The sequence below is a fragment of the Lepus europaeus genome, chromosome 9 (genome assembly GCF_033115175.1).
Source record: "Lepus europaeus isolate LE1 chromosome 9, mLepTim1.pri, whole genome shotgun sequence".
NCBI classification, from domain to species: Eukaryota; Metazoa; Chordata; class Mammalia; order Lagomorpha; family Leporidae; genus Lepus; species Lepus europaeus.
The window spans coordinates 10,930,713-10,958,605 of NC_084835.1; the positions used below are offsets into that span (position 1 = coordinate 10,930,713).

General features: G+C 43.6%; 1 protein-coding gene across 1 annotated transcript; it reads right to left on the bottom strand.

Annotated features, from left to right (window-relative positions):
• Positions 1 to 3,069: 3,069 nt before the first annotated feature.
• On the bottom strand, positions 3,070 to 27,635 carry CCDC174 (coiled-coil domain containing 174). Its single transcript, XM_062200514.1, has 11 exons — positions 27,527 to 27,635; positions 24,971 to 25,075; positions 24,159 to 24,259; positions 17,660 to 17,718; positions 15,888 to 16,065; positions 11,333 to 11,428; positions 10,143 to 10,285; positions 9,638 to 9,732; positions 8,644 to 8,773; positions 6,910 to 7,062; positions 3,070 to 4,857 (listed from the first exon to the last, which is right to left on the bottom strand). The coding sequence occupies exons 1-11, from the start codon at positions 27,566 to 27,568 to the stop codon at positions 4,559 to 4,561; spliced, it is 1,401 nt and encodes a 466-aa protein (XP_062056498.1). The 5' UTR covers positions 27,569 to 27,635; the 3' UTR covers positions 3,070 to 4,558.
• Between the last annotated feature and the right edge of the window lie 258 nt (positions 27,636 to 27,893).

Consider the following 27,893-nt stretch of genomic DNA (forward strand, 5'->3'; position numbering starts at 1 on the left):
AACGGAAGGAAGACCTTTCTCTCTCTCACTGTCTGTAACTCTACCTGCCAAATAAATAAATAAAATCTTCAAAAAAATAAAAATAAAAAAAGTGTGATAAAAAGAAAAAAGGAACAAAATGGTGTATACACACTGAAATTCCATGAAAACTTATGTAGATCGCAAACTGAAAGACAGAATTTTGAAGATAAAGATGTCTGTTTTTAGATAGAAGACTAAAAAACACAGGTCGCACAAAGGAAGTAGCACAATTTTCAGGAACACTTGAGACCTGGGAGACCTAGGCTAGGAGGAGGGCCTACTACTGCTTTCAAAAATTACCCTGAAAAACCATGACCTTGTATGTAAAGAAGATAGTGTAAAATGGGGTAAAAGGGAAAGTGGATGATCCAAGTTCAAGCTCAGGGAAACGAAATTCCTACAATGACTATAGGGAGAGGAGACAATACAGCATACCCCTAAAAAATGCTTAAACCAGGCCAAAATGCCAATAAGCATGTGAGTTTTCTGAGTTGGAAAAATCATTTTAGTTAGGATGGACAAGGCAGCTGTTTAAATTGATGGGAAAAGAATCACATATCTGGTAACTTCTATCCCTATATGAACATACATTTCCTAGATATGACTCTACAGATACCCCTAGGACTTATCAAAGGATACTCGTCAACCCTGGGCTAGAGTGACACGTTTTAACAAAAATACTAAATAATTCAATTGAACATTTTGATTGTCCAGGTTTTTTTAAACAACACCAACCTATCACCACACACAGCGGGCATGAAGATAGATGTCCACAACCTACACCAGCAAAACCCATCAGCTACCAGTTGGCAGGTGATGTGGGATGACCATGGGACCTCCATTTCCTCTCAAGTACAGTGAGTCAACAGATTCTTTTCAATTACCATCACTTACTTTAGCCAGGAGTTTTTCATGAACTGCTTGAAATATAACCAATGTTGCTCAACTGACTGGCTCCAAAACAAACGGCACACACATGGCCTGGCTGCTAGATGTTGTGTTAACTGTAAAGACCAGTAGCTTTCCCTGTCCAAATTCTAAATTCTATTGCCTCCTCTGTAGGTCACCAGACAACTGAAAACCATCTGTGCACTGCAGGCTAGCTTTCAGAGGGAATAAATGATACTAGACATCTTGGGTAAATGTATAACTAAACATGTAAGGACTTGCATGGATATGAACTTGAATGTGCTCTTCCGGGATTTTTGCAAACACACACAGTGACCTAGTGAGCCAGTTCAAATGGACTGTATCAAATACACACAAAAAAGCCTAAAGGAGAGGTTATAATGAAAATAAATAATTCGTTCTAAAACATCTCTCTTAGCTCTATAAAGTTATAAATAATATAAGGTCACATTTCCTTCAAGGGAGATTTGCCACTACATGCTCCCAAGTTCACCATTGGCACAGAAACTCCTGAAGGTTTAATGTATGCCTGGGAAGAATTTTTTGGCCAACCCTTTGCCTAGTGTGAAGACTGTGTAGTAGAACCACAAAACAAGTAAACGGATCTCCTGGAGCTGTGCTACCACCCAGCACTGCAGCACCAGATGCACGCACGTCCTGAACATCTAACCTGAGTTTGACATGACTGAGGAACTAACCTTGAATCTCATTCATTTAAATTTAAAATTGGATACTCAAGCCAGTTGTTAGAAAACTTTTAAATATGTTCAAATATGCTTGTAGTAACTTGGATAGGAACCTATTTTTCAACTCTTAAGTATCCAAATTGAGACAGTACATGGATACACAGTGGATTTTGAAGACTTAGTGTGAAAAAGTAATGGAAAACATCCTTCCATAATTTCTTTGTACTGCCTGCCTGCTGAAATATTTTGAACGTTCTAGACTGAAGAGAATACATTCATATTTTAAAGTTATATTTCACTTTTTAAATATGGCTGTTAAGAGCCACCTGCTGGACACATTGGCACAAAGCAGGCCTATCAGCAAAGGTTAAGACCTGGTGATACTGAGTTAATATTGCCGGTCTGAGTCTGAAACAGAAGAGGATGGAACAGCACAACAGGTTAAGCCACCGCTTGGGATGCATGCATCTCAAATGGACACTGGTTCGTGTTCAGCTGCTCCACTTCTGATCCAGCTCCCTGATAGTGGCCTGGGAAAAGCAGCAGAAGGCCCAGGTGTTTGGGCCCCTGCCACTCATGTGGGAGACCTGAATGAAGCGCCTGGCTTTGGCCAGACCTAGCCCTGGCCATTGCAGCCACCTGGAAAGTGAACCCATGGATGGAAGATCTTTCTGCCCTTCTGTAATTTTCAAATTAATTAAAAAAAAAAAACAAAACTTTTGAACTCAATTTATGCTGTGAATCAGGGATTAAAAATGTTTATACATTCTTTATAACCCCATGAAAAATGACTTCAAGTGACCATGAACCCACATACATGACTGCTTCACTGTTTAACCTGGGAGTTCTGCATTGGTTCTTCTGTGACCATTGGCTCCCACATCCATGGGCTCTTGTTCTTGCCTTGTTAGTTTTCCCATGCCTTCTTTCTACTCTATAATCTGCCCAGTAAGTCCTTCTGATCTACCAGACAAAATCCTCTCTCCATCTATTTGCTTTTTATTCTTTTCCTTCTTTCTTTTTTCTAGTATTAGTATTCTATCATGTATAATATTCTATTATTTTCTTTCAGATATACCAGGTTTTACTTTTTGTCTCTTGTGCCTTTGTCATACAAACTATTTCAGTGGGTTTTGTAGTCTTGGCTCTCACATTTAGGTCTCTGATCCATTTTATATTGATTTTTGTGTATGCAAGCTGTCAACCTCCAAATGCATTCTTTAAGGTTGCCCCTTAAGCATTTGTTGGAGACTATTTTTTCCCTACTGGATATTCTTGGCACCTCTATTAAAAATCAATTGATCATGGATGTACGGGTTTAATTCTAGACTTTCAACTCTATTCCACTTACATATCTATGTGTTCTTAAACCAGTACTATACTTAGGATTACTTTTGTATTGTAGTAAGCCTTGAAATCAGGAAGTATGGATCTTCTAACTTTGTTCTTCAAGACTGCTTTGGCTATTTTGGGTCCCTTATATTTCCATGTGAATTACTGGATCATCGTGTCAATTTCTGCAAAACAAAAACAGCTGGTTAATTGGTTTTAACGTGTGTTTATTACACCAGGTAGTTGCCTGATTAGGCTGATATAATAACCATTTAAAGGACTGCCAATTGTCTTTGCTATGGACTTCAGAACTAACTATAAGCATTCAGCATTTCTGTCTAAGACTGCTTGAACCTCAGGCAAGATGGTGACAAGTTAGGGGAGAAAAAATGAGTCTGGAGGTTGGACACAAACATGATTAATTCCCGCATCTGCCACTTCAAAAGGAATTTGATCCACTCCAAGACTGGGCGGTACACTGACGAAGCAGTGTAATGGGAATGGAAACAGCATCATGGAGGCCTTCCTCCCTCACAGCTCATCTTCCCTCACTCCTCATCTTCCCATTCCTTCAGAGCACTTCAAAGACTGTGCTATCACATGCTTCCAGGACTCACTGGCCTGGGAGTTGGCTGTGGGCCTGACAACCATCTCTACTTCTTGTCTACAGCTGTAAAGGGGAGACTCTTGGGTATAGCCACAGGAGAGGGTGGTACCCACACACATTGCCATCCTTCTCAAGTCCTTAACATCCACCTCCCTGGATTTAGAATGATGTAGGACCACCCTGCTCCACTCTACACAGGCCCAAGTCTGATTTAAATTAGATCAGAAATCAGGCTCACAAAAATAAAGACCTCAAGCAGGGTTGACAAGGAGATAGCACAAGCTCAAAAGCTTTACTGGAACCAGTTTCTGACCAGGCCTGGCAGCCTCACATATAGCTCAGCTGAGAGCCCACTGTGCATGGGAGTATAGATAATAGGATGTTGTGACAGTACAACTAAGTAATACCTACAATTTCTACCTTTCTGGATTATGGAAGTGCTTCTCTCTGGGTTTTCTTATCCTTTCAAATATGATTGTTTAATATCTTATCACCATCAGTGTCCTCTTAGATACTAAGTCACTGTGTCTCTCATCCAGTGTACCTCATTTGCCAATGTTTGACAGACAAAAATTTCTCCTGAGCTATGTTCCATCAACTGACCAGGAAGCTGAATTCTTGGAATAAGGAAACCTTCATGTCAACATTTGTAACATGAATGGGAAGGAACCCTAAAATCTATGTCAGGGGAGTTGGTATGAAACTGATAGGGTTATATGCTTCTCTTTATGAACTTTTAGAGACTACTGCTACTCTGTCACATGTGAACTACATGTCAACCAGGATGAGTACGACTCAAGGACAATGAGAAGTAAAGAAACCACCAATGGCCAAAGAATTCCCACAGGACCATTCACTTCCCTCCTGGCTGGTAAGCCCAACCTCAAGTCTATGCCTTCTAGGGGAAGGACAAAGACACAGTTGGGTCCCAGAGGCATCTCTCCCCTTTTGGGAAAGGAAAGCACCATCACCAGTATAAACCAAGTCACAAGCCTATGTAAGCTCATGTCACTTGTTTATAATATGATATCATATCATCCAGAGATTGGAATGTGACCGTTGGGGGTTGTGGTGGGCCTGTGGGGGCAGGAGTGGAGCCTGTCTGTGAAGAGCTGGGCTCCTGGCTTGGGCCAGAGTGCTGCCAAGTGTCGCTCGGTGCTACTCCAGGTCTGTTCCACATCTGGCCGCTGAGAGAACCAGTCCTCTTCTGACCCGCAAAGTAATCTGAAGGTGGGGCAAACTCAGGATCCCTCTCAGCCCGGAGCTCTGACTGCCTCTTCGACCAGTATCCAAAGGAAAAATCTAGTGAAGACAGAAAAGACAGCTATCAGAACCAGTTAATCAATCAGTTGAACTTATTGTTATTATTTTTCAGTTGCTGCATGTTTTCTTAAAAGCCACCCCAAGGGATCAGCATTGTAGCATAGCAGGTAAACCTGTAACCTGCAAAGCCAGTCTCACATGTACACTCGTTAGCGTCCTGGCTGCTCCATCTCAGATCCATCTCCCTGCTAAAGGCCTGGGAAAGAAAGTGGAACATGGCCCAACTGTGTAGGGTCCTGTCAACCATGTGGGAAACCCAGTTGAAGCTCCTGGCTTTGGCCTGGCCCGCCACAGCCATTGTGACCCTCTGAGGAATGAAGCAGCAGATGGAAGATCTCTGTCTCCAAAACTGGCTTACAAAAAAGATAAATAAATCTTAAAAAAAGAAAAAGAAAAAAAAGCCCAAATTTTCTGGAGAACATGGATGGTAGTAATAAAACCACTTTATAAGGTGCAACACCAACAAAAACCATGAGAAATCAGGCTAAGAAAAGGGAGTGACTAATTCCAGATGGGTAAAGATTTGAGGAAGACTTGATGGAGATGGCTAGTAGGCTCTAGAGACACTGCCCAAAAGGCACTAAAAATAATTCAAGACCGAAATATACAAAAATGGCACAGTGCAATCATCTGCTTGACATGACAAACTGGGCACTTCACACCAGAACACAAATGGACCTGTCCAGACTGAGCTTGGTATTTCATCTCTGTTTCTAACAATGGCTCCTGCATTCCTCTTTGAGCTCTGGCTCTCATCAGCTCAAACAGCAGGAAGTAAAGTTTTACTGAAAAGATTTTTTTCAAAGATGCATCAGCCACAGTACTCCAAAGACAGGCTGCTGCAGGTACTGTGTGGACTTTACAGAAACAACTGACAGTCAATTTAAACACCCAATGGAACCAGAGGTGAATCCAGGTTAAAACATTGACATGCAGAGCAGGTTCATGTGAACATATGAGATACTGCTAGAACCATAGGGTGTATTGGAACTTCCATCTTTTTTTTTTTATGATCAGTTATTTTTATCTACTTGAAAGGCACAGCAGAGAAAGAAAGAATGACAGGGACACAAGGAGAGATATCTTCTAACCACTAATCCACTCCTTAAATGCCTACAGCAGCCAGAGCTGGGGCAGGCCAAAGGCAGGAGCCGAATACGGAATTCCATCTGGGTCTCCCATGAGGATCATAGATGCCTAAGCATCTATGGAATCACCCGGTACTCACTGGATTCATCAGTAGAAACATGGATGGGAAGCAGTGGTGAGACTCAATTCTAGGCACTACAACAAGGGATGCGGGCACCCCAAGCAGTGGCTTAATTGGCGGTGCTATAACACCTGCCCCTGCTAACCTTCTTAACTCTTTCAAACTGGTTCCTGAAAAGTGTCATTCCAAAGCAGTAAAACCACATGAGGGGCAAGTGCCATGGCTCAACAGGCTAATCCTCCACCTGCGGCGCCAGCACACTGGGTTCTAGTCCCGGTCGGGATGCCGGATTCTGTCCCGGTTGCTCCTCTTCCAGGCCAGCTCTCTGCTGTGGCCAGGGAGTGCAGTGGAGGATGGCCCAAGTGCTTGGGCCCTGCACCCACATGGGAGACCAGGAGAAGCACCTGGCTCCTGCCTTCGGATCAGCGCGGTGCGCTGGCTGCAGCGCGCCAGCCGCAGTGGCCATTGGAGGGTGAGCCAACGGTAAAGGAAGACCTTTCTCTCTGTCTCTCTCTCTCTCACTGTCCACTCTGCCTGTCAAAAAACAAACAAAACAAAACAAACAAACAAACAAAACCATATGAGGGCAGAATGAATTTGAAACTAACCCCAGCTGCTTCTAAAAAACCGAAGACCCTGTTCTTCTGTAATCACCAACAGCTAGTGTGTGGATGTGGAGAAGAATCAAGTTCAAGGATCTAGAACATCGTCTAAGCATTAAAGGAGCACTGAAACTTACCAAAATCACACTTGGACAAAAATCATCCTTTGCAGTGCCCTCCCACTGGAAAAGTGCTACACCTCAAAAGCACCTCTCTCACCTTTTCCACGGTCCCACTCCCGCACGTGGGGCACTCCGGGCTTGGTGTCCTTCCTCTCCTGGACAATGACTTCTACTTTGCTACTCTGGGTAGCAGGATGTGTAGGCGGCCCAGGCTCTGGTTCCAGGATCAAGGGTTCAGTAACATCTCCATCTATTTATTGTACGAGAATAACCATTTTAATAAAGCTTAAGACTATTAAAAAAAAAAAAAAAGCTAATCCTGAAACGAAAGTGATAACAAATATTTATGGAACAACTATACATCCCAGGCAGAGGATTATTTAAGTATTCTGTACACAATGTCATGTAATTCTTGTAATACTCTCACACAGCGATACAAACTGGTAAGAGCCAGAATTCAAAACCAAGACTGGATGAACTTCCTATCTCTGCTGTCCCCAAACCAATAATCTAATGAGAGAAATTCCAAAGTACTCAACTAAAGTAAACAATCTCACACAAAGCAAGAGTGTAAGAATGACAAACAGCTGCAGTTCTTCAATTCTGGTCATATTATAAAAATTCAAAGGAAAACAAGTTTTTAAAAAGGACTGTGATACCACTGCCTATCTTTTTGGAAATACCAGATGCTTAGGGGACACAGCAAAAATATACAAAACACACAGAGCTTTACAAGTCATAGGGACAGCATTTATATGAAACAAAATAGAGTTTCCAAATTCCCAATGTTCCTGGTCTCTTTTCAAAGCAAAACTGCAGTTTTGTTCAGGGGTTAGAAAATGGCCCCTGGCTTTATATAAGGTTTTTGTGAGAGCTGGAGAGGCTCCCATGTCCCTTACTCCCCATACCCCCTTTTTTCCTTTTAACTGAATCTTCCCAAGTTTAAATTGGTTTCATAGCCACTTTGCTGGAAAGGCCATTGCAGCTTCCATTGCAAGTAGGGATAGGCCAGAGACTGAGCTCTGGCTAGTGAGATGGCACACATGAGGAAGCTGCTTCCTCTCCCATCTCTTTCCCCTTTCTCCGGGGCTGGATCATAAAACAGAGGATGAAAAGCAAGTGTTGACCATAAATGAGAGCCACACTCTAGAGAGAGGCAGAAACAGCAAGCGGGAGGAAGTCCGGGACTAGATGACCATATAGGACAGAGCTAGAACCTATTCTGATACCCACCCACCCAGGTGGGTGTAACAACAGAGGAATAAGCTTCCCAGTAGTTCTGGCCATTCTATGTAGGGGTCTACTTGTTACGGCAGTTTATCCTCTACTCCTATCATAAGCAAGCCTAACCACAGCATTTCCAAGGGAAAATGTGCTTCAAATCACCAACTTCTGCAGCACAATTCTTTTGTAAGTTTTTGGTGAGTTTTCTAAGTTTTTTTTTTAATTTTATTTTCTGATATTGTCAATATTTTTAAGAAAATGAATAATGACCAATTAAAACTACAGTCCTAGATAAATAAGTTAAGGCTAAAACATATAAGCATACAACTATACATTATCTTAAAATAGCTTATCTCTAAGTTATGAAATTGTGCATCTAAGAAGCAACCCAATGTATCATTTGTTCATATCCTGATCTATGCCCCCAAAATACTTGAATGTAAATCTACATCATCTTGGTAATAAAATGTACTCCTGGCAGTACCTTAATTGTCAACTGCTTACTCAGAGACAAAATGAGAGGGCTAATTTCTATATTGCCAGCCCTATTAGTGAGACATCTAAAGTTTTCTCTTTTGAAGTTTTCAAAATTCAAGCCAGGATATACCTCTGTTTTCTTCTTCTCCATCTTCTTTGGATTTCTTCATCTTTTTCTGTCGAAGTTTAGCAAGTCTTGCTTCTAATATAGCCTTTCGCTTTTCTTTTATGTTTTCTCGTTTTGTTCTCTGATCTGTTGTCTAAAAGGAACAGAAAATTAGAAAATTATTGGCTTGAAGATAAATTTGTAATATTTCTGCTACAAGCACAAAATAATTTTCTTTTATAAACAAACTGATTTTCATGCCACCTCCAAAAAGCCATCCTTGAGATCGAGAAACATGAAGATCTATGAAGTTCTCTTACAATAGTCCTTTGAGGGCTTAGGAAGTTAAGTATGAGTTTACAAGGCATCTTGGAAGTCTCAAGATTCAGGAAAACCATCCAATTCTGCTCTATTCCTTAACTGCTTCTATTTTCTCACCTAGACCATCCCAAAAGTATCACATTTCAGACATCAAAGTCATGTAGAGTATTTCTGAGCAGTTCTAATGGTAAAGTTTGAACCACCAAAATACTACAGCAATTGCCTTTTTGCAACCTACAATGGCATTCTGATCATCAATTTTTTAAAAAAGATTTATTAATTTATTTGAAAGGCAAAGTCAGAGAGAGACACAGAGAGCGAGATCTTCCATCCACTGGTTCACTCCCCAAATGGCTGCAATGGCCGAAGCTGATCTGATCTGAAGCCAGGAGCCAGGAGTTTCTTCTGGGTTTCCCACGCAGGTTCAGGGCTCTAAGGACTTGAGGCATGTTTGCTGTTTTCCCAGGCACATAAGCAAGCAGCTGGACCAAAAGTGGAGCAGCTGGGACTCAAACCAGCACCCATATGGGATGCTGCAGCCGCAAGTGGTGGCTTTACTCACTAAACTACAGCGCCAGCCCCTTGATCATCAATTTTAAATTCTAATTTAATTCATTAGATTTTTGTGGCTGTATGTTCCAACAACAAACCAACTACTCAAACCCTTCTGAGCATCAACTTTGAATGTCATCTGTACCTGTTCACGCAGCATCTCTAACGTCTTCATTTGCTTGTTTCTCAACTCTTTGTCTCGGGCAAAGGCAAAATATCCAACACCAAGTTGCCGGGCCTCTGCAATAATTCAACATTATTCAAAAGATTAGATTACCTTGATCAGAAAACTATACACAGAACAAATTTCCTATTAAAGCAAAAAGAAACAGTGCTACTTGGCCCAAGTTTTTTAAAAAAGCAAAAAAAACCCCTAAGAACTCTTTTTCATCTTATTTGGTAAGTGATGATCATAATGAAGATTCATTAATTCTTCAGCCATAGGCCTTCTCCACTTCTGGAGAATAAATTCTTAGAATATGAGTAGTTTTTAGGCTAAGAAAAGAATAAAAGAGATATCTCAAATTTCCAAAGCAGAGAATTCTATGTCAGAGCTTTTGCTTTATGAATACTTCCCTTTGTGTTTGTCACTCATTCAATATATCTATACACATAAAAAGATTTAAAAAGCCACAGGAAAATAATGATACCATTTTCCCGAATATCTTCATAATGAATGGGCCCCACTGGCCTTCTCAGAGCCTCCCTTTCTTCTTCTTCCCATTGCTGGCGCTGAAGTTCTTTTCTCATATCTTCAGATAATAAGGTTTTTTCATTAGCAGGACTGATGAAACTACAAGGAAAACAGAGCAAAAACTATCTTCAGGTAAGGACTGTGAATTGTCGATGCTTGATTTCATTCTGTTGGATCATGGAAAAGATTCCTAAGAACACTATTTAATAAAGAAGATGGTTCTGACCTAAAAATATCAGCCATCTTAATCACTACTTGAGTATGACGGGATCTTGCCTTGTTTCTACACTTGATCTTAGCCAAAAGGTCGAGAAGCGATGCCTTGTTTCTTTAGACAAAGAACTTTCCTCCCTACATCCTGGTCCTGGACGGGATGGGGGTTGCCCAGGCAGGGAGGAGGAGGAACTCTGGTCCTTCCTCAGTCTCTCATCCAGGGGCATGGAAGCTCCTAACTCTGCAGCCCACGCAGAGGCTTCTGCCTTTGCACACAGCCAAGGTTCCTGCTCTCCTTTCTTTGTGCTCAGCTCAGGCATACCTGCAGGATTTGAACCTGGAGCAGCTTGCAAAATATTCACACAGAAGTTACCCTTGTCAAGAGCAATTTCTTTCCCTTGGATGTTTTGGTAACATGTCTCTTAAGTTTGTTTCTGGCCTCAGAGAAAAACGGAAATGTAAGGTTCTTACTTCAAAAATATAAGGACTGTGAATCTAAATGTTAATTTAATTCAACTGGATCATGGAAAGGATACGTAAGAGAACAATTTGACAAAGACAATTTTAACTTGCCTCACTATCCCACCTGCCCATGAGATAACAAAGTGTACATTGTCAAACCCCTTTCTCCACAAAAGCTGGCTTGCTCTGGGCTCACTCTGTAACTGTTACTGTGGAATGAGACACCCTTCCAACTGAACAAATAGAGCTCCACTCGACCTCATTAGTAACTGGACAATATGGATGGTCAACCACTGGGGTTGTTCCCTGAGTGCATCATATGTCCATGCTAACTACCAAAAAGTGCTTCAAAAAACATTATTCTAATTTTAAAAAAGACCATACTGGAACAACAAAGACCATTCAGTATAAAACAGCATCTCCCACATAACAACTCCTGTGGTAGCACTGGGGACCTGGGCACATACTTACAGTCTCCCCTGAAGATTCTTATCCATCTCCAGCAGATCTGGCAAATCCTTTCTCATACAGCGCCGGGATCGGCCTAACGAGTCCACATAATCCACCCTGAAAATAAAGTAAGATGTGAAGGCTTTGACCACAACAAACAGGTCCCTATGTCAGGGGTCTCAGCTTACAATGAAGAAATAATATAGCCCTTACTACCAAGAAGACCCCTCAACCCGGGAGACCACCACCACTGATAAGAAAATGCTTTGTTGGGACTGACACTGTGGCATAGCAGATTAAGGCACTGCCTGCAGCACAGGCATCCCATATGGGTGCCGTTTTGATTCCCAGCTGCTCCACTTCGATCCAGTTCCCTGCTAATGTGCCTGGGAAAGCAGCAGAGACTGGCTCAAGTGCTTGGGCCCCTACACCCATGTGGGAGACCTGGAAGAAGATTCTGGCTCACAGCTTTGGTCTGGCCAGTTCTGGCCAATGCAGCCACTTGGGGAGTGAACCAGAGGATGGAAGAAAATCCTCTGTGAAGGAAAACCTGATGCACAAGTTCATTGTGCCCTTTCCTGGATCTTTACTTTAGAAACCCTAGAAACTAACTGATCACTTATGGTTCTGATTTCAAACAGAAGTCATCTATATAGATAAAATTTTGCTGCAGCATCTAAGAGTCACTGCGATCTAGCTGAGATAGTTGCACACAATTTGTTAGCATCCTACCTCTGCGAGATATGCAGATTCCCCACTTACTCAGTTCCTCACAGCATTCTCAAGTCTCAGTTTTTATTCTTTCCCTTCTTTAATTGGTACAGGTTTTCCCAATGGATGAGAAATGTCTTAATATAAGTTAAGCAATTTTTTTGGGGGGGAGGGGACTCTTTTCAGTTAGCAGCAACCTAAGAACCACACCACACCACACCACACCTCCCTCTCTTCCTCCCTCCCTTTCCTTCTTCTTCTCTCTCTCTCTTTTTTTAGGATTTTACCTATTTGAAAGGAAGCATTACAAAGACAGAGAAATCAAACATTTGCTGGTTCACTCCTCAAATGGCCACAACGGTAGGGCTGTGGCCAAAGCCTGGTGCTTCATCCGTAACTCCCAGGTGGGTACAGGGGCCCAAGCACTTAGGCCATCTTCCGCTGCTTTCCCAGGCAAATTAGAAGGGAGCTGGATTGGAAGTGCAGCAGCCAGGACTCAATCTAGTGCTCATGTAAGATGCTGGCACTGTAGGTGACAGCTTAACCTGCCACACCATATCTCTGGACCCCATATCTCTTTCTTATATTTGTCCAAACTATACAGTAAGTAGACGCACAGAAGCTAGGTAGACAGCAAGAAACAAATAAATAGTTTTAACTTCCTAGAAGAGAAAATACGGACAGATTTTCATAAAAAACACTTCATTTACATTGTGATACAACAGATGTTTTATTTTTTAAATTATGGGCAGGGACTCTCATATAACCTTTAACAGAGTGCTCAACAGACAATAAAGAGCCAATAAGTATCAGTTTGAGCAATTCAGTCAGATTTAGCATAAATCTGGCTTTACTTTTTTTTAGCAATTTCATTCCTCACTAGTGAAGCTGATTTTAGTTCTTACTATAGTCTTAACTGATTATCGTAAGAAATAAAACCTCCAACTGCAGAAAGGAATTTCTTCCTTCATTTTCTTTTTTCAAAAAATGAGTTATGAAAGAAAACTGGCCAGATGGTCTGTGTAATTATTTACAGTATTTCAGGGAGAGATTTTCCACCACCTGGGATTTAAGTACCAAAAGGCTTTTTAAAGCACTCAGAATTTTGGAGCTTAATTTAGAAATAAGAAGTAAGACCAGAACTCCCTCCAGCTCCTTATCTCATCATATGGCAGAATGTAACACATTCAACTACCCTCCAAGCTGTTCCAATCAAAGGCAAATTATTTGCAATCATAAGCATATTAATAAGCACAAATGTTATTAAAAGATATTAGACCTCCAAAGGAGGTAAGATTTCTGAAATGACAACCAATCACAGTCAAGATGGCAGCCAGCAGCTGCTCTATCCAATGAGCAATCACTTACTGAACATCTCATGGACAAAGTCTGACTGTACTGAGGCTAACACAAGGAGGGCTGCAGTCACGCCACATTCAAAGCGCACTGGGAGTTAAGATGAATGCCTGGGAAACACATACTAACAATACTAGGCAGGATATAAGACTACCAAAAGTTGGCCTCAAATATTTATCTTTCTGGTAATGAGGACTGGCATGTTTCAGTAATAAATCAAAGGGAAGACTCAGAGAGCAGGAAGGATATTAAGTGCTACCCGAGTTCAAATAAGGGAGCAGTGTCTTCCATCAGAAATGACAAAGACACTGAAAACATACCATATGTTCCTCTCTTTGGGTTCTTTTTAGAGTAGGTATCTGGCTGCACGCTGCAATGGATTCAAACTGAGAACACTTATTTTATCCCAAGTTATTTCTGGACCAATGGGGACACCCTCAGAAGGATAATGATTTGGGGTCTCTGCCATTACAGCTGCTGGGCTGCTCTCTTCAGCTGATTAGTGACAGGTCAAAGGCTGACAAAACGTCAATAAATGCAAACAGTCCTGAGGAGTTCCTAACAGCTCTCTCTGATGAAGAGCACATGTGGGCCATGAAGTGAGGATGGGTGGGTTCCCACGTGCAGGAGGGTGGGCAGGGAGGAAATTCTCAGAACACTGGTACATCTCTAAGTAATTTCAGCACTGCTGAAGTCCCAAGTTTCTAAATAACAATACTGTAGGTAGAGAAAATTAACGCAAGTTGAACACCCTAACTAAAAAATCTAAAAATCTAAATGCTCCAAAATTCAAAGCTTTTTGAGCACTGACACAATGTCACAGTAGAAAATCCACCTCATGTCTGCTGTGGCAGTCAAAACCACAGGCCTGCTGAAAACACTGCAAAAAAATTCCCTCCAGGCTGTAAGTCTACTGTTCGTGAAACACATGAATTTCCTATTTAGAACTGGGTTCCATTTCTAAAATTTTATTATGTAAATGCAAATATTCCAAAATCTGACAAAATCTGAAACCCAAAACACTTCTGGTCTCAGCATTTGCCTTAAGGGATACTCAAGCTGTACAGGCATTGTCATCCTCGACTCTACTGATACACTGGTCTCCTGGTCTCCTCTATCACTCACCTACACAGATAAAATTCAGAAAAATTTCAGTAATAAAATTTTTGTTTTAAGGATTTCTTTAGTTATTTTGAAAGTCAGAAAGTCAGAGTTACAGGGAAGAAGAGATAGAGAGAGAGATATCTTCCATCTACTGGTTCACTCCCCAAACAGCCACCAACAGCCAGCTCTGGGTCAGGCCAAAGCAGAGAGTCAGGAACTTCAGATGGGTCTCCCACATGGGAGACAGAGGCCCAAGTACCTGGACCATCCTCTGCTGCTTTTCCTGGGCCACTAGCAGGGAGCTGGAGCAGAAGGGACTCGAACTGACATCTATCAGCATCCCAGGCAGTAGCTTTACCCACTGCACCACAGTGCTAGCACCTCAGTAGTAAAGTTTGACCAAATAACTGATTATCTTTTATTACAACCGCTTCTTAGGCAGCTCAGACTACTCGTCCTTCCTCAAGGGAATTAAAGAAAACAATCAGAGGAACAAGGCACTAGAATCTCCTCTTACACATGAGGAAACTGGGCCTCAGAGGGCTTAGGGACTTGATCAAGAGCACACTGACAGTAAAAAGGGAGCTGGGGCTGTTCGAGGACCACAAAGTCCACACCACACTGCCAGAAAAGGACACAGCTAGAGGAAAACTGCGTTGACCCTGCCTGTTTTTCTTTGCTGGAAACAGAGATCACAACGCCCCAGATGACAGATCTCTAAGATATCTGAACAAGGGCATGGGCGAGGCAGTGGCACATCTAACATAGGAACATGGTCCTGCTTAAGCAGCTCACGATAGCCTGCCAAACTTATCAACGTCATCTCTACAGAGCTCTGGGTTGGTCCCAGAAGTGGGCACATGGCAGTAGCTCAGTCATTATTTGTAAATACTGCCATGATTTCTGCATGGAGCCACTGTTCTTATTCATCTAAGAATCTAATCCCATGTAACCCAAAGAGGAGTCTCAAAAGAAAAGAAATCTGGAACAGAGGCTTGGCATGGTAGTCCAAACGCCACTTGGGATACCTGCACCCTATATCAAAATGGCTGGGGTCAAGTCCTTGCTCTTCTCCCAATTTCAGCTTCCTGCTAATTCACACCTTGGGAAGCACCAGGTAATGTTACAAGGATTTGTGTCTCTGCCCCCAACATGGGAGACCTCCACTGAATTCCTAGCTTCTGCCTTCAACCTTGCCCATCAGAGGCTGTTGCAGGCATCTAGGGAGCGAGGCAGATGGGGGAACTCCATCTGGGACTTCACCATTCAAATAAATAAAACCAAAAAATAAAATAAAGAAAACCCAGGAAAAATAAGGAGAAATGGTCAGAAAACCGAACAAATCACTCCCAAACTCAATGTAGGTCTGAGGCTATTACTGCATGTGTTCTGTAATATTACTGACCACTCTTCTCCGGGGTCTTGGGGAGGAGGTATTTCGCTTTCAGTAAGAGTTTCTTCATCATCGTCCCTTTCTCTCGCGTTTTGAGACTCTTTATTGGCACCCAGTGCCTCCATTTCTTTGCGTTTGTCTATGATCTTCTGTGTGAAATCCACAAGATACATATCTTCCACTTCTTCGTCTAGAATGTAAAAATCATTTTCAGACATCAAAGAGTGAAACTACCCGAGACTGACAAGAAGCAGTGACATTCATTGTCTGGTTGATGTCTTCACCCATGAAACAAAGAGCCACCTTGACTGACACCCACAGCAGGGCTGCAAACAGGCCACTGCAAATATACTCCACCCAGTCTTTGCAAAGCCTTCATTTTTTTTTTAAGATAGCCTTAGTTGTACATGATTGTGGTCTACTTAGACTTTGTTTCCTACCTTTGCTTTTTTTTTTTTCCTTTTTGACAGGCAGAGTGGATAGTGAGAGAGAGAGACAGAGAGAAAGGTCTTCCTTTGCCGTTGGTTCACCCTCCAATGGCCGCCGCGGCCGGCGTGCTGCAGCCGGCGCACTGCGGCTGGCGCACCGCGCTGATCCAATGGCAGGAGCCAGGTGCTTCTCCTGGTCTCCCATGGGGTGCAGGGCCCAAGCACTTGGGCCATCCTCCACTGCACTCCCGGGCCACAGCAGAGAGCTGGCCTGGAAGAGGGGCAACTGGGATAGAATCCGGTGCCCCGACCTGGACTAGAACCCGGTGTGCCGGCGCTGCAAGGCGGAGGATTAGCCTGTTGAGCCACGGCGCCAGCTTTTTTTTTTTTTTTTTTTTAAGATTTATTTATTTGGGGGCCAGCGCTGTGGCTCACTTGGATAATCCTCCGCCTGCGGCGCCAGCAGCCCATATGGGTGCTGGGTTCTAGTCTTGGTTGCTCCTCTTCCAGTCCAGCTCTCTGCTCTGGCCTGGGAAGGCAGTGGAGGATGGCCCAAGTGCTTGGGCCCCTGCACCCGCATGGGAGACCAGGAGGAAGCACCTGGCTCCTGGCTTCAGATCTGCACAGCTCCAGCCGTTTTGGCCAATTGGGGAGTGAACCAACGGAAGGAAGACCTTTCTCTCTCTCTGCCTTTCTTCTCTCTGTGTAACTCTGACTTTCAAATAAATAAATAAATAATAAAATCTTGAAAAAAAAAAAAAAGATTTATTTATATCAAAGTCAAAATACACAGAGAGGAGAGGCAGAGAGAAAGAGAGAGGTCTTCCATCTACTGGTTCACTCCCCAATTGGCCGCCAATGGCTGGAGCTGCACTGATCCAAGGCAGGAGCCAGGAGCTTCCTCCGGGTCTCACACGCGGGTGCAGGGGCCCAAGGACTTGGGCCATCTTCCACTGCTTTCCCAGGCCACAGCAGAGAGCTCGATCAGAAGTGGAGCAGCCAGGACTAGAACCGGCACCCATATGGGATGCCAGCACTGAAGGCGGCAGCTTTACCTGCTATGCCACAGCGCCAGCCCCTACCTTTGCTTTATTATCTGTTCTTTTCCAGCACCTGATGACACTCACCATGAACAAGGAGGCAGAGAATCTGGCTCCCTCTGTGTTTGTCTAGCCCCTCCCAGCACCTGGCACTGGGCAGTTGGTAAATAATGCTGCTTTTCTCTGTGTAGCATTAAAAGTAAAATTATAATCTGATTCTGAATAATATTCTTTATTCTTATAGTTATTTTAGCAAATAATAACTATAAGGCTAGATGAATTATAGAGATAAAGAAGTATAACTCATTATACTTACCTATAAAGTCTCCTTTAGTCATTTTTTCATATAACTTGGCTTTTTCTTCCAATTTCTCCCTGGGGGAAAAACACAAGTATTAAAAATGGTCCTACACCTGTCTCTCCTGAGGACACTGCCCCACCCTCAGCCTGACAACTGCCATCTGGCCAAAAAACGACAAGGTGGCTTCGACAGGTGCTGACCCTGCCTGTCCTAAGGCGATCCTCAAATCCACTGTCTGCTCTGCCAAATAAAAGTTCCGTGAGAGCACAGTCTGTGTTATCTTCCATGCCACCGTGTCCTGATGCCTGAAGTAACACCTGGCACACAGCAGGTACTCACTCAATATTGGAGGAAGGAATGAACAGACTGAGGTTAAGATTCTAGCAATATAATTTAATTGCCAAATGCAACTTAAACTACATGCAAAAAAAAAAAACCCAGAGGTGTGTGTGAACAGAAACATCGTCTATTTGTAGCCTTCCAAAAGGATCACCAAATGCAAGCCCAAACTCTTAGCCTCTTTACACACACTGATCCTGAGGACGCTCACTTTTCAGTGGGCATAGCTCAGAGAGGAGATTACAGTTCTTTATTCTACAAAGAGTTACTGATGATTAAGTGACGTCCCAAAGAACTCATCTCAGCTTTCCTTTGTGGATGACCACACTTAATCATAAAGGGTAATTTCATTTCTAATGGAATCCAGAAGCTGTAACGTCTCTGAGTCACATGGCTGTGTACTCTGTTACAAATTACTTAACCTTTCTATGCCACAGTTCCCACAAAGCTACAGAAAAAAACAAAACAAAAACAAAAACAAAAACAAAAAAAACTAGCATCGCTTCCTAGGGCTGTCATGAAGATCAGTAAGATAATACACACAAAGCATGCCATCAGTGACGTCATCTTTCTCATCACCTATGTCAGAAAGATTCCTCTTCTATTTTACACAGCCATTCAATAAGTGTTTATTGTAGGCCTCCTATGTACCAAGCATGGTTTTACATAACAGAATTTCAGCTCTCATGGAGTTTCTATTCTAGATGGGGAGAGAGACAATAAATACATCAGTGGCAAAAGAGCATTTAATAGTGCGAAGTACCAGGGAAGAAATAAAGGCAGAAGGTGGCAATAAATGCCCCTTGTCCACATTAATGGAGTGCTTCACAGACAGGCTCAGTCCTACCGTGCTTCTAATAAGTTATGTGGCTCTACTTTTAAAAGGGTCCTAATGTAACAAGTTGTATCATCATAAAATTTAGTATCTCAATGAAAACTTTTAAAAACATTTAAAAAGCAAACAAAACACAAACAAGAGGTGTCTGGCTAGAGTACCCTGGCAGGATATTGTGACTTACACAGGCTAGTTAGGGGAAACCTCTCTGAAGGTGACAACTTAGCTGAGGCTTACATAGTAAGAGCAGCCAACCAGGATAGGGCTGGGAAGTAGGGTGAGGCAAGACAGGCAGAGGAAAGATGAAGTGGAAATGAGCTTGACATACTTAAGGATGGACCAGTGTGGCTGAGGTTGCTGGACCAAGAGAGGAGTGCAAATAAAGAAAGACACACAAGAGTAAGGGCAAGTGGGAAAGGATGAGGCATCTCAACTGGTGTAAAAGCAGGTTTCACGAGAGATTTCCACTTCTGAACCGCACTGACATTCCATAACAGGAGTATTCATTTTAGGAGCTCTCTAATTGAACAGTGTAATAAAAGACTGTACTAACACAGTGTACTAAAAAAAGTGTGAAATTTGTTTTAAATAAAAATATGTGATTTTGAATTTTTCTGCAAAAAAAAAAGGTAAATCCCCAAGATCAAACAAGAGGTCAGAACACAGCCACAAGATTTAAAAGAAAGGATGACATTAGTGACTTTTCAGAAGGATTTCTCTAATAAGAAAGATAGAATCCAGACTGCAAGTGCTGGGCACTTACAGTCAACCCACTAGGTGTCCAACACTCTTGTACCTACTTTAATTCCCAGAAGAACTTCAGGAGCTAAGCAGTAATCCCTTCACTCATTCAGCAGTACAGAATAATTCTTGGTGGATAGGTAACCTGTCCAGGGCGTTACACGTCTTAGGAGAAGCCTGTCACTGTCCTGGCTGTTCTAAGCTCTGGGAAAGACAAACATCCAGCAGCCCATGGATAGGTTTGACTCCTCCTGAATATGCTAAAACCAAAGGACTACCTAAAATCTGCATAGAGAGAGCCAAGAAGGTGCCGAGACAAACTCTAGTATACAGAATACAATAATAAAAGTCCATGGTGGCCGGCGCTGTGGCTTAACAGGCTAATCCTCCGCCTTGCGGCGCTGGCACACCGGGTTCTAGTCCCGGTTGGGGCGCCGGATTCTATCCCGGTTGCTCCTCTTCCAGGCCAGCTCTCTGCTATGGCCCGGGAAGGCAGTGGAGGATGGCCCAAGTGCTTGGGCCCTGCACCCGCATGGGAGACCAGGAGAAGCACCTGGCTCCTGGCTTCGGATCAGCGAGATGCGCTGGCCGCAGCGGCCATTGGAGGGTGAACCAACGGCAAAAGGAAGACCCTTCTCTCTGTCTCTCTCTCTCACTATCCACTCTGCCTGTCAAAAATAAATAAATAAATAAAAATTAAAAAAAAAAAATAAAAGTCCATGGCACCTTTAACACACAGTCTCACATAGTCTCACACATACTGAGACTAATGACCAGGAGTGAGACAGAAGTCTCAAAAAACAATTGTATCTTTTCAGCTCAAGTCTTTTGGGGACAGGTCAAACTCTAAGGAAAACAAGCCCCTAAATGGGCTAACAGTCTCCTTTCTAGTTTTACACCCAAAGAGTTGAGCATCTTTATCAAACACTGGGTGCACCTGCAGAGTTTCTATTGTGTAATGTGTCCCAAAGCATGTGAGGCCATCAGCACAGACACCACAACTCAGGATAATCTCAGAGTTGAGGATGATACTGTCTCTTCTTTACAGAAGACAACCAGCTAATAAATGGAATGAAACAATAGTAAAGGAAAGGGCCGGCGCTGTGGCACAGCGGGTTAAAGCCCTGGCCTGAAGTGCCAGCATCCCATATGGGCGCCGGTTCTAGTGCTGGCTGCTCCTCTTCCGATCCAGCTCTCTGCTATGACCTGGCATAGCAGTAGAAGATGGCCCAAGTCCTTGGGCCCCTGCACCCATGTAGGAGACCAGAAGAAGCTCCTGGCTCCTGGTTTCAGATCAGCGCAGCTCCAGCTGTTGCAGCCATCTGGGGAGTGAACCAGCAGATGGAAGACCTCTCTCTGTCTCTACCTCTCTCTAACTCCGTCTTTCAAATAAATAAAATAAATCTTTAAAAATAAATAAATAAAGGAAGAATGAAACCATCAGAAAACTCACTGGGGCCAGTGTAGTGGCATAGCAAATAAAGCTGCCTGTGGCACCAACATCCCATAAAGGCACAATTTGAGTACTGGCTGCTACACTTCTGATCCAGCTCCCTGCTAATATGCCTGGGAAAATAGTGGAAGATGACCCAGGTACTTGGGCCCTGGTACTCACGTGGGAGCCACAGATGGAGTTCTTGGCTCCTGGTTCAGCTTGGCCCAGCCCTGGCTGTTGCAGCCATGTGGCGAGTAAACCAGTAGATAGACATTCTCTCTTTCTTCTCTCTCTAACTCTGTCTTTCAAACAAAATAAGTATACTTTTAAAATAAATAAACCCACCATTTTTTGAAGATTTTATTTATTTATTTGAAAGGTAGAGTTACAGACAATCAGAGGGAGAGACAGAGAGGAAGATCTGTCTGCTGGTTCACTCCCCAATTGGCCACAGGAGCCAGGAGCTTCTTCTGGTCTCCCACACGGGTGCAAAGGCCCAAGGACTTGGGCCATCTTCTACTACTTTCCCAGGCCATAGCAGAGAGCTGGACTGGAAGAGGAGCAGCCGGGACTAGAACATATGGGATGCTGGTGCCACAGGTGGAGGATTAACCTACTGTGCCACGGTGCTGGCCCCAACCCATCATTTTTAAACCATCCATTTAATATTTGATTATTAGCAAAATTCATCAACGATGACAAACTACTGTGCAGAAATGTGCTAGTGGACTGGCGCTGTGGCATGGCAGGTAAAGTGGCTGCCTACAGTGATGCTGGCATCCCCTATGGGTGCCAGCTCGAGAACTGGATGCTCCACTTCCAATCCAGCTCCTTGTAATGTGCCTGGGAAAGCAGCGAAAGACAGCCCCAAGTGCTTGGGCCCCTGCACCCATGTGGGAGATTCAGGTAAAGCTCCAGGCTCCTGTCTTCAGCCTGGCCCCAGCCCAAGCCACTGCAACCATTTGGGAAGCGAACCAACAGATGGAAGATCTCTCTCTCTCTCTCTGTGTGTGTGTGTGGGTGTCTGTCTGTCTTCCTCTCTCTGTGTAACTCTGCATTTCAAATAAATAAATAAATCTTAAAAAAAAAAAGAAATATGCCGGTGAATCAGATATTCACATTCTCAAAGTTTCCCTCCTCAGATTACACAACAAAATCCAGCAGACCTATCTTACCAAGCCATCAAATGTACCTTCCACACGCCATTCATGGAAAGGACACACTAGCTACATAGACTTCTCTTACCAGACACACTTAATGGGACTCTGAAATCAGCTAGGAGACACTGTACAAACAACTGGTTTAGAACCTTCAAAAACGTCAATGACATGGAAGACAACAAAAAGCTGAGGAAGTTGCTGTAGATGAAAGAGACCAAAGGGGCCGGCACTGTGGTGCACTGGGTTAATCCTCCGCTTGCGGCGCCAGCATCCCATATGAGCGCCAGGTTCTAGTTCTGGTTGCTCCTCTTCCAGTCAAGCTCTCTACTGTGGCCCTGGAGGGCAGTGGAGGATAGCCCAAGTGCTTGGGCCCCTGCACCCGCATGGGAGACCAGGAGGAAGCACCTGGCTCCTGGCTTTGAATCAGCGCAGCTCTGGCCATTGCGGCCATTCAGGGAATGAACCAACGGAAGGAAGACCTTTCTCTCTGTCTCTCTCTCTCTCACTGTCTGCAACTCTACCTGTCAAATAAATAAATAAAATCTTAAAAAAAAAAAAAGAGAGAGAGAGACCAAAAAGATTGCACAATCAAATGCAATGAGTAATCTAAATCCTGGTTTGAAGCTTTAAAACGTTAGAAAGGATATAATTGTATTGGGACAACTGATAAAATCTGAATAAGGACCATATACTAGATATTATTTTATATGGTTAAATTTGGGGCAGCACTGTGGCGCAGGGGGTTAAAGCCCCGGACTGCAGTGCCAGCATCCCATACGGGTACCGGTTCGATTTCCAGCTGCTCTACTTCCGATCCAGCTCTCTGCTATGGCCTGGGAAAACAGTAGAATATGGCCCAACTGCTTGGGCCCCTGCACCCAAGCGTTGCATCCATTTGGGGAGTGAACCAGCAGATGGAAGACCTCTCTACTTCTGCCTCTCTGTAACTCTGCCATTCAAATAAATAAGTAAGTCTTAAAAAAAAAAAAAAAAGGTGAAATTTCTAGGGTATGATAGAAGTATTATGGTTGTGGAAGAAATGTCCTTGTTTTTGTAAAATTTATGCTGAATATTTCATGGTTAAGTATCATAATGCTTCACAAAGATTCTCCATACACGTTTGAGAGAGAGAAAAACAGGGAAATGGAGAGAGATGAAAGGGGCAGAGGGAGGCAGGCAGATAGGCAAAGAGGGAAAGAGGCAACACAGAAAGCAAATGTGGCAGTGGCAAGATGTTAATCTGTGAACTTAGGTGAAAATATTACAATGTTCACTGTAACCTTCTCTCAATTATTCTATTGTTTTGAAGCTTGTCAAAATTTAAAAGTTGGGTAAAACATTTAGAGTTTCTCAATACTGATGTCATACCGCCTAGCTCTGAACCATACCACAGACACTTTTCAAAAAATCTGCTCATAATTTTAGTGTCTAACAAAGGGCCAAAAGAGGATTCTCTGTATCTTTTCAATTGAGACTACAACCTATCTTTTTATAAGACCACAGATACAGGGAGCAGTGCCGGCACAGCAGGCAAAGCTGCTACCTGTGGCGCTGGCATCCCATGTGAGCGCCAATTCAAATCCCGGCTGCTCCCCTCCCAACCCAGCTCCCCACTAAAGGCCTAGGAAACGCAGCAGAAGATGGCCCAAGTCCTTGGGCCCTGCTACCCACATGGGAGACCTGAAAGAAGATCCTGGCTTCAGCCTGGTCCAATGCTGGCCACTGCAGCCATTTTGGGAGTGAACCAGCAGATGGAAGACCTCTCTCTGTGTCTCTTCCTCTCTGTCTCTCTTTCAAATAAATAAATAAATCTTTAAAAAAAAAAAAAAAAAAAAGACCAGCTACATCTGCACACAACGCTATTTTTGGAGTATTCACGCTACTAGTGTATTTGACTGGAAGGATGCTAAAAATCAGATCTATCAATCAAGAAGTAAAACTGAACTTTCATTCCACGGCTGAGGCTCCTCAAACGTCACTCCGTTTGTCAGTAACCACACTCACCTTGCTTTGTCCAGGGTCTTCTGTTCCTCAAGCTTCTGCTCAGCATCCTTCTCAGCTCTCCCAGAAACTCCTGTGTTCTGCTTGTTCCAGACACTGGGCTTCTGGGGAAGTAAAGGGACAGAAGAGTGCTACCAGGTGATTACAACAAAATCACTTTGTGCACTAGGAAAAAAGGAGAAGGAGCTCACTCAGCCTTATGAATCAGGATCTTCCAACAGGGAACCTCCCTCCTACACACACAATGGCTATACACAGCAAACCTGACAAACAGCCCCAAACTATATAAAGAATTTATATGTTTTATATACAAAGAATTTACTTATACAAAGGCATAAAGTTCCTCCTCTGCTACTTTTGATTTGCTAAATGATTATAGAGCAAGTCAAGATTCTATTGAATATACACATATTACAGAGAACTGGTAAAACAAATAGTATATACCATAACCGATGAAACTGGAAAACTATTCACATCTCTTAGAGATCTTGATATTCTGTTATACTTCCATCTTACCTAATTGTTTATGTCTATATGAATATATAACACCTATAAAATCAGATAATCTTCCATAATAATGTAAATAATCTTGTTAATAAGAAGTGCTAAGGAATTAGAGTATTATCCTGTACTTTTAAATATTCTTAATTTCCATTTCAACATTTAAAAATTAAATGCAGATACTATGATACAAATTAGGGTTATTTCTTTCATAATTACATGTGCTGGGACCACTGACACTTTGCAAAAACTGAAGCATGGTAACAATTCTCCCATTTGTGGAATCAATGGAGATAATCAGATCTTATTTTTACCTTATGAGTTGTTTTTGGTTTTCCCAAAACTCCAGAATCTTTTCGAAGTTTCTCCTGTTTGAATTCTTCTTGTTTTCGGAAAAGTTCAGCCTTAAGATCTACTAACTAGAATAAAACCAAGAAAGAAACAAAAATATTTCCATCAACTCTAGCAGGTGATCGGATTGCTAAATTATTGTTAAACTCAAAGCAAGATGTCAAGTTCTTCTAAATGGACAAAAAATGGGTATAAACTTAAATGGTTAAATATAAATCCAGTACAAAATTAAATTAAGTCATAAGCTCTGTTTCAGACATTTCTGCTCTGCCTTTCAACACTCCAGGCTTTTTCTGAGCAAAGGGAGAGTGAATGAGAAAGCAAATAAATACATGAAATGCAGGGCCGAATCTGTGCCATAGCAGGTAGTCACTGCCTGCAGTGCTAGCATCTTATGTGGGCACCGGTTTGAATTCTGGCTGCTCCACTTCCGATCCAGCTCTCTGCTATGGCCTGGGAAGGCAGTGGAAGATGGCCCAAATCCTTGGGCCCTTGCACCCACATGGAGACCTGGAAGAAGCTCCAGGTTTCTAGCTTTGGATGGGCTCAGCTCAGGCTGTTGCAGCCATTTGGAGAGTGAACCAGCAGATGGAAGACATCTCCCTCTGTCTCTGCCTTTCAAATAAATAAAAATAAATCTTTAAGAAATACATAAATCAATAAATGAAATGCACATCCTTTAGACTCAAAGTTATCAGGCACCTTCTTCCTGACTGGCACTCCATTTGGCCTCTTCATGTGGTAATCTCATTGCATCATCACAACAATTTATTTTCTTGACATGAAAATGTTTTTATTCAGTAATTATTTGATCACTCAGTTTTGCCTGGCACCTAATCCCAAGGAAGAGGCCACACACATGATTCAGACGTACCTCCTGCCTCCAAGAGCCTAGGATCTAATAAAGGCGATTTAGAATACCAATTAAATGTAATCAGTGTGATCGAAGACTTTAAGGTGGAACAAAACTGCCTCAAAGTTCAGATAAGGGATTATTTCTTTCTGTCTGGGGGCGATCAAAGTTTGAGCTGACCCTTGAATGACAGGCAAGGTTTCAACAGCTAAAGCAGACCAAGAGATAAGAATAGCTCCAAGTCTGGCTTACCAGATGGTTCCCAACTCACAATGGTTCAACTCGCAATTTTTCATTTTATGATGGTACAGAAAAGCAAAAAGCATTCAGCAGGAACAGTACTTGGAATTGTGGATTTGGATCCTTCCAGGGCTAGTGCTATGTGGCCTGGTCCCGTCTCAGAAGCTGGGCAGCAGAGAACACAGCTGCCAGTCAGCATTGTGATCCTGAGGGGAAACACTCAACACTCTACAGTGTCCTGGGCCCCCAAGCCATCAGCTTTGCTAGGTCAGGTGCGCTCAATGATTTTTCCACATGTTATTTTCAACTTATGAGGGGTTTACTGGGATCCAACCGCAGTGTAAGCTGGGGAGCATCTGCATGCTGTCTCAGAAGCCGTGAGTGTAACTGAATCAGTGTTCAAGAGGGCAAAAGGACAGGGCCCAGGGCCGCTGGGTGAAGATTCGTGCCTGCCTTCACCTCCTCAGCCACCGCTCCCATGTCTGCTGCAGCACTGCTCACAACAGACGAGACCCAGAACCGAGGGAGGGGCCATCAACCCAGGGACCGATCAAGAAAACGAGATACACGGACACCACGCAATGCTACCTGGCCATAAAAAAGGATGAGATCCTGTCATTTCCAACAACGTGGATGAGCCTGGAGGTCGTGGAAAATGACGCCAGTCGGGCACAGAAAGACAAGAGCCACGTGATCGCACTCACAGGCGGACTCTAAAAAAGTTAACTGCATAGAAGTGGAGAGTAGACGGTGACCACCAGAGGCAGGGGGTGGGGGCGGGAAAGGCTGGTTGAAACGAGTGAAGTTACCCTTGGGCAGGGGCAAGAAGTTGGGGGGCTCTACCACACAGCAGGGCGACTATAATGACCATGGACTGTTTATTTTCCGAAACAAACAACAAAAAGGATTTTGAACGTTTTCACCATGGAGAAATGCTCCATGTTGGGGGAGACACGTCTGTTGACGCTGACATTACACAACGTACACTGCCCGTACGTCGTCCATAAATATGGAAAGTTTTAACTTATCAATTAGAAAATTAAAAAACAAACAAACAAACAAACAACATTTTAAAGGAAGCAAAGCCACCCGGAACAGTTTACCCCGTCGGACCTCCCAGCTCCCGGGCGGCGCTTCGCTCGCGAGCCCGGCCCGGGTCTCCACAGCCGGACACGGCAGCCGCGCCCGGGGCCCCGCGGGAAGGGAGCCCGCGGGGCTCAGGGCAGACGCCGGGCTGCGGCACGGCGGCGGGGGCGAGCCGGCTCGGAGCCCCTGCGTTGTTAAGCCGGCCAGGCCCGTCGGGAGAGAGAAGGCCAGGGCCGCGTTCCTGTGAGGGAAGAGGCCAGGTCTGGGTCCCGAGCGGAGGCACAAGCTGGACGGAGACATGGGGACCCCGAGGCCTGCGGCATCACCTGGCTGTACTTACCGAAGAGGCTGCAACGTCCAGAGGCTTTTTCCTCCGATCCATAGTGGCGCCGGAGCGTCCCGACCCGCCGCCCGCTCTTCCTGAAGTCCCTTAGGCCTCACAGACTTACTTCCGGCGCAACCGGAAGTAGCTTTGACAGCGACTCTAATCCCCGACCTCGGCGCCATCTTGTGAAGGTCTTAATGTGGCGCGTTTTACGTTCGCCGCCATATTGGGAAGGTAAGAGGGTGCCCGTGTTAGAAGACGGACTAGCGTTGGCGCCATCTTGAGAGAGGCTTTCCTTGCAAGGGACTCCAACCATCTGGAGTGGGGAATGGGCGAGAGGTGTGGCTAGCGCCATCTTGGGGAGGGCCTGCTAAATTCAAGA

Excerpts from the sequence above, each read along its gene's own strand:
- CCDC174 (XM_062200514.1), bottom strand. The coding sequence starts at position 27,568 with ATGGATCGGAGGAAAAAGCCTCTGGACGTTGCAGCCTCTTCG. Across the intron at positions 17,719-24,158 it reads AAGACCCTGGACAAAGCAAG|GGAGAAATTGGAAGAAAAAG; the intron begins GTGAGTGTGGTT and ends TTTTTCCCCCAG. Across the intron at positions 8,774-9,637 it reads TAGAGATGCTGCGTGAACAG|ACAACAGATCAGAGAACAAA; the intron begins GTACAGATGACA and ends TGTTCCTTTTAG.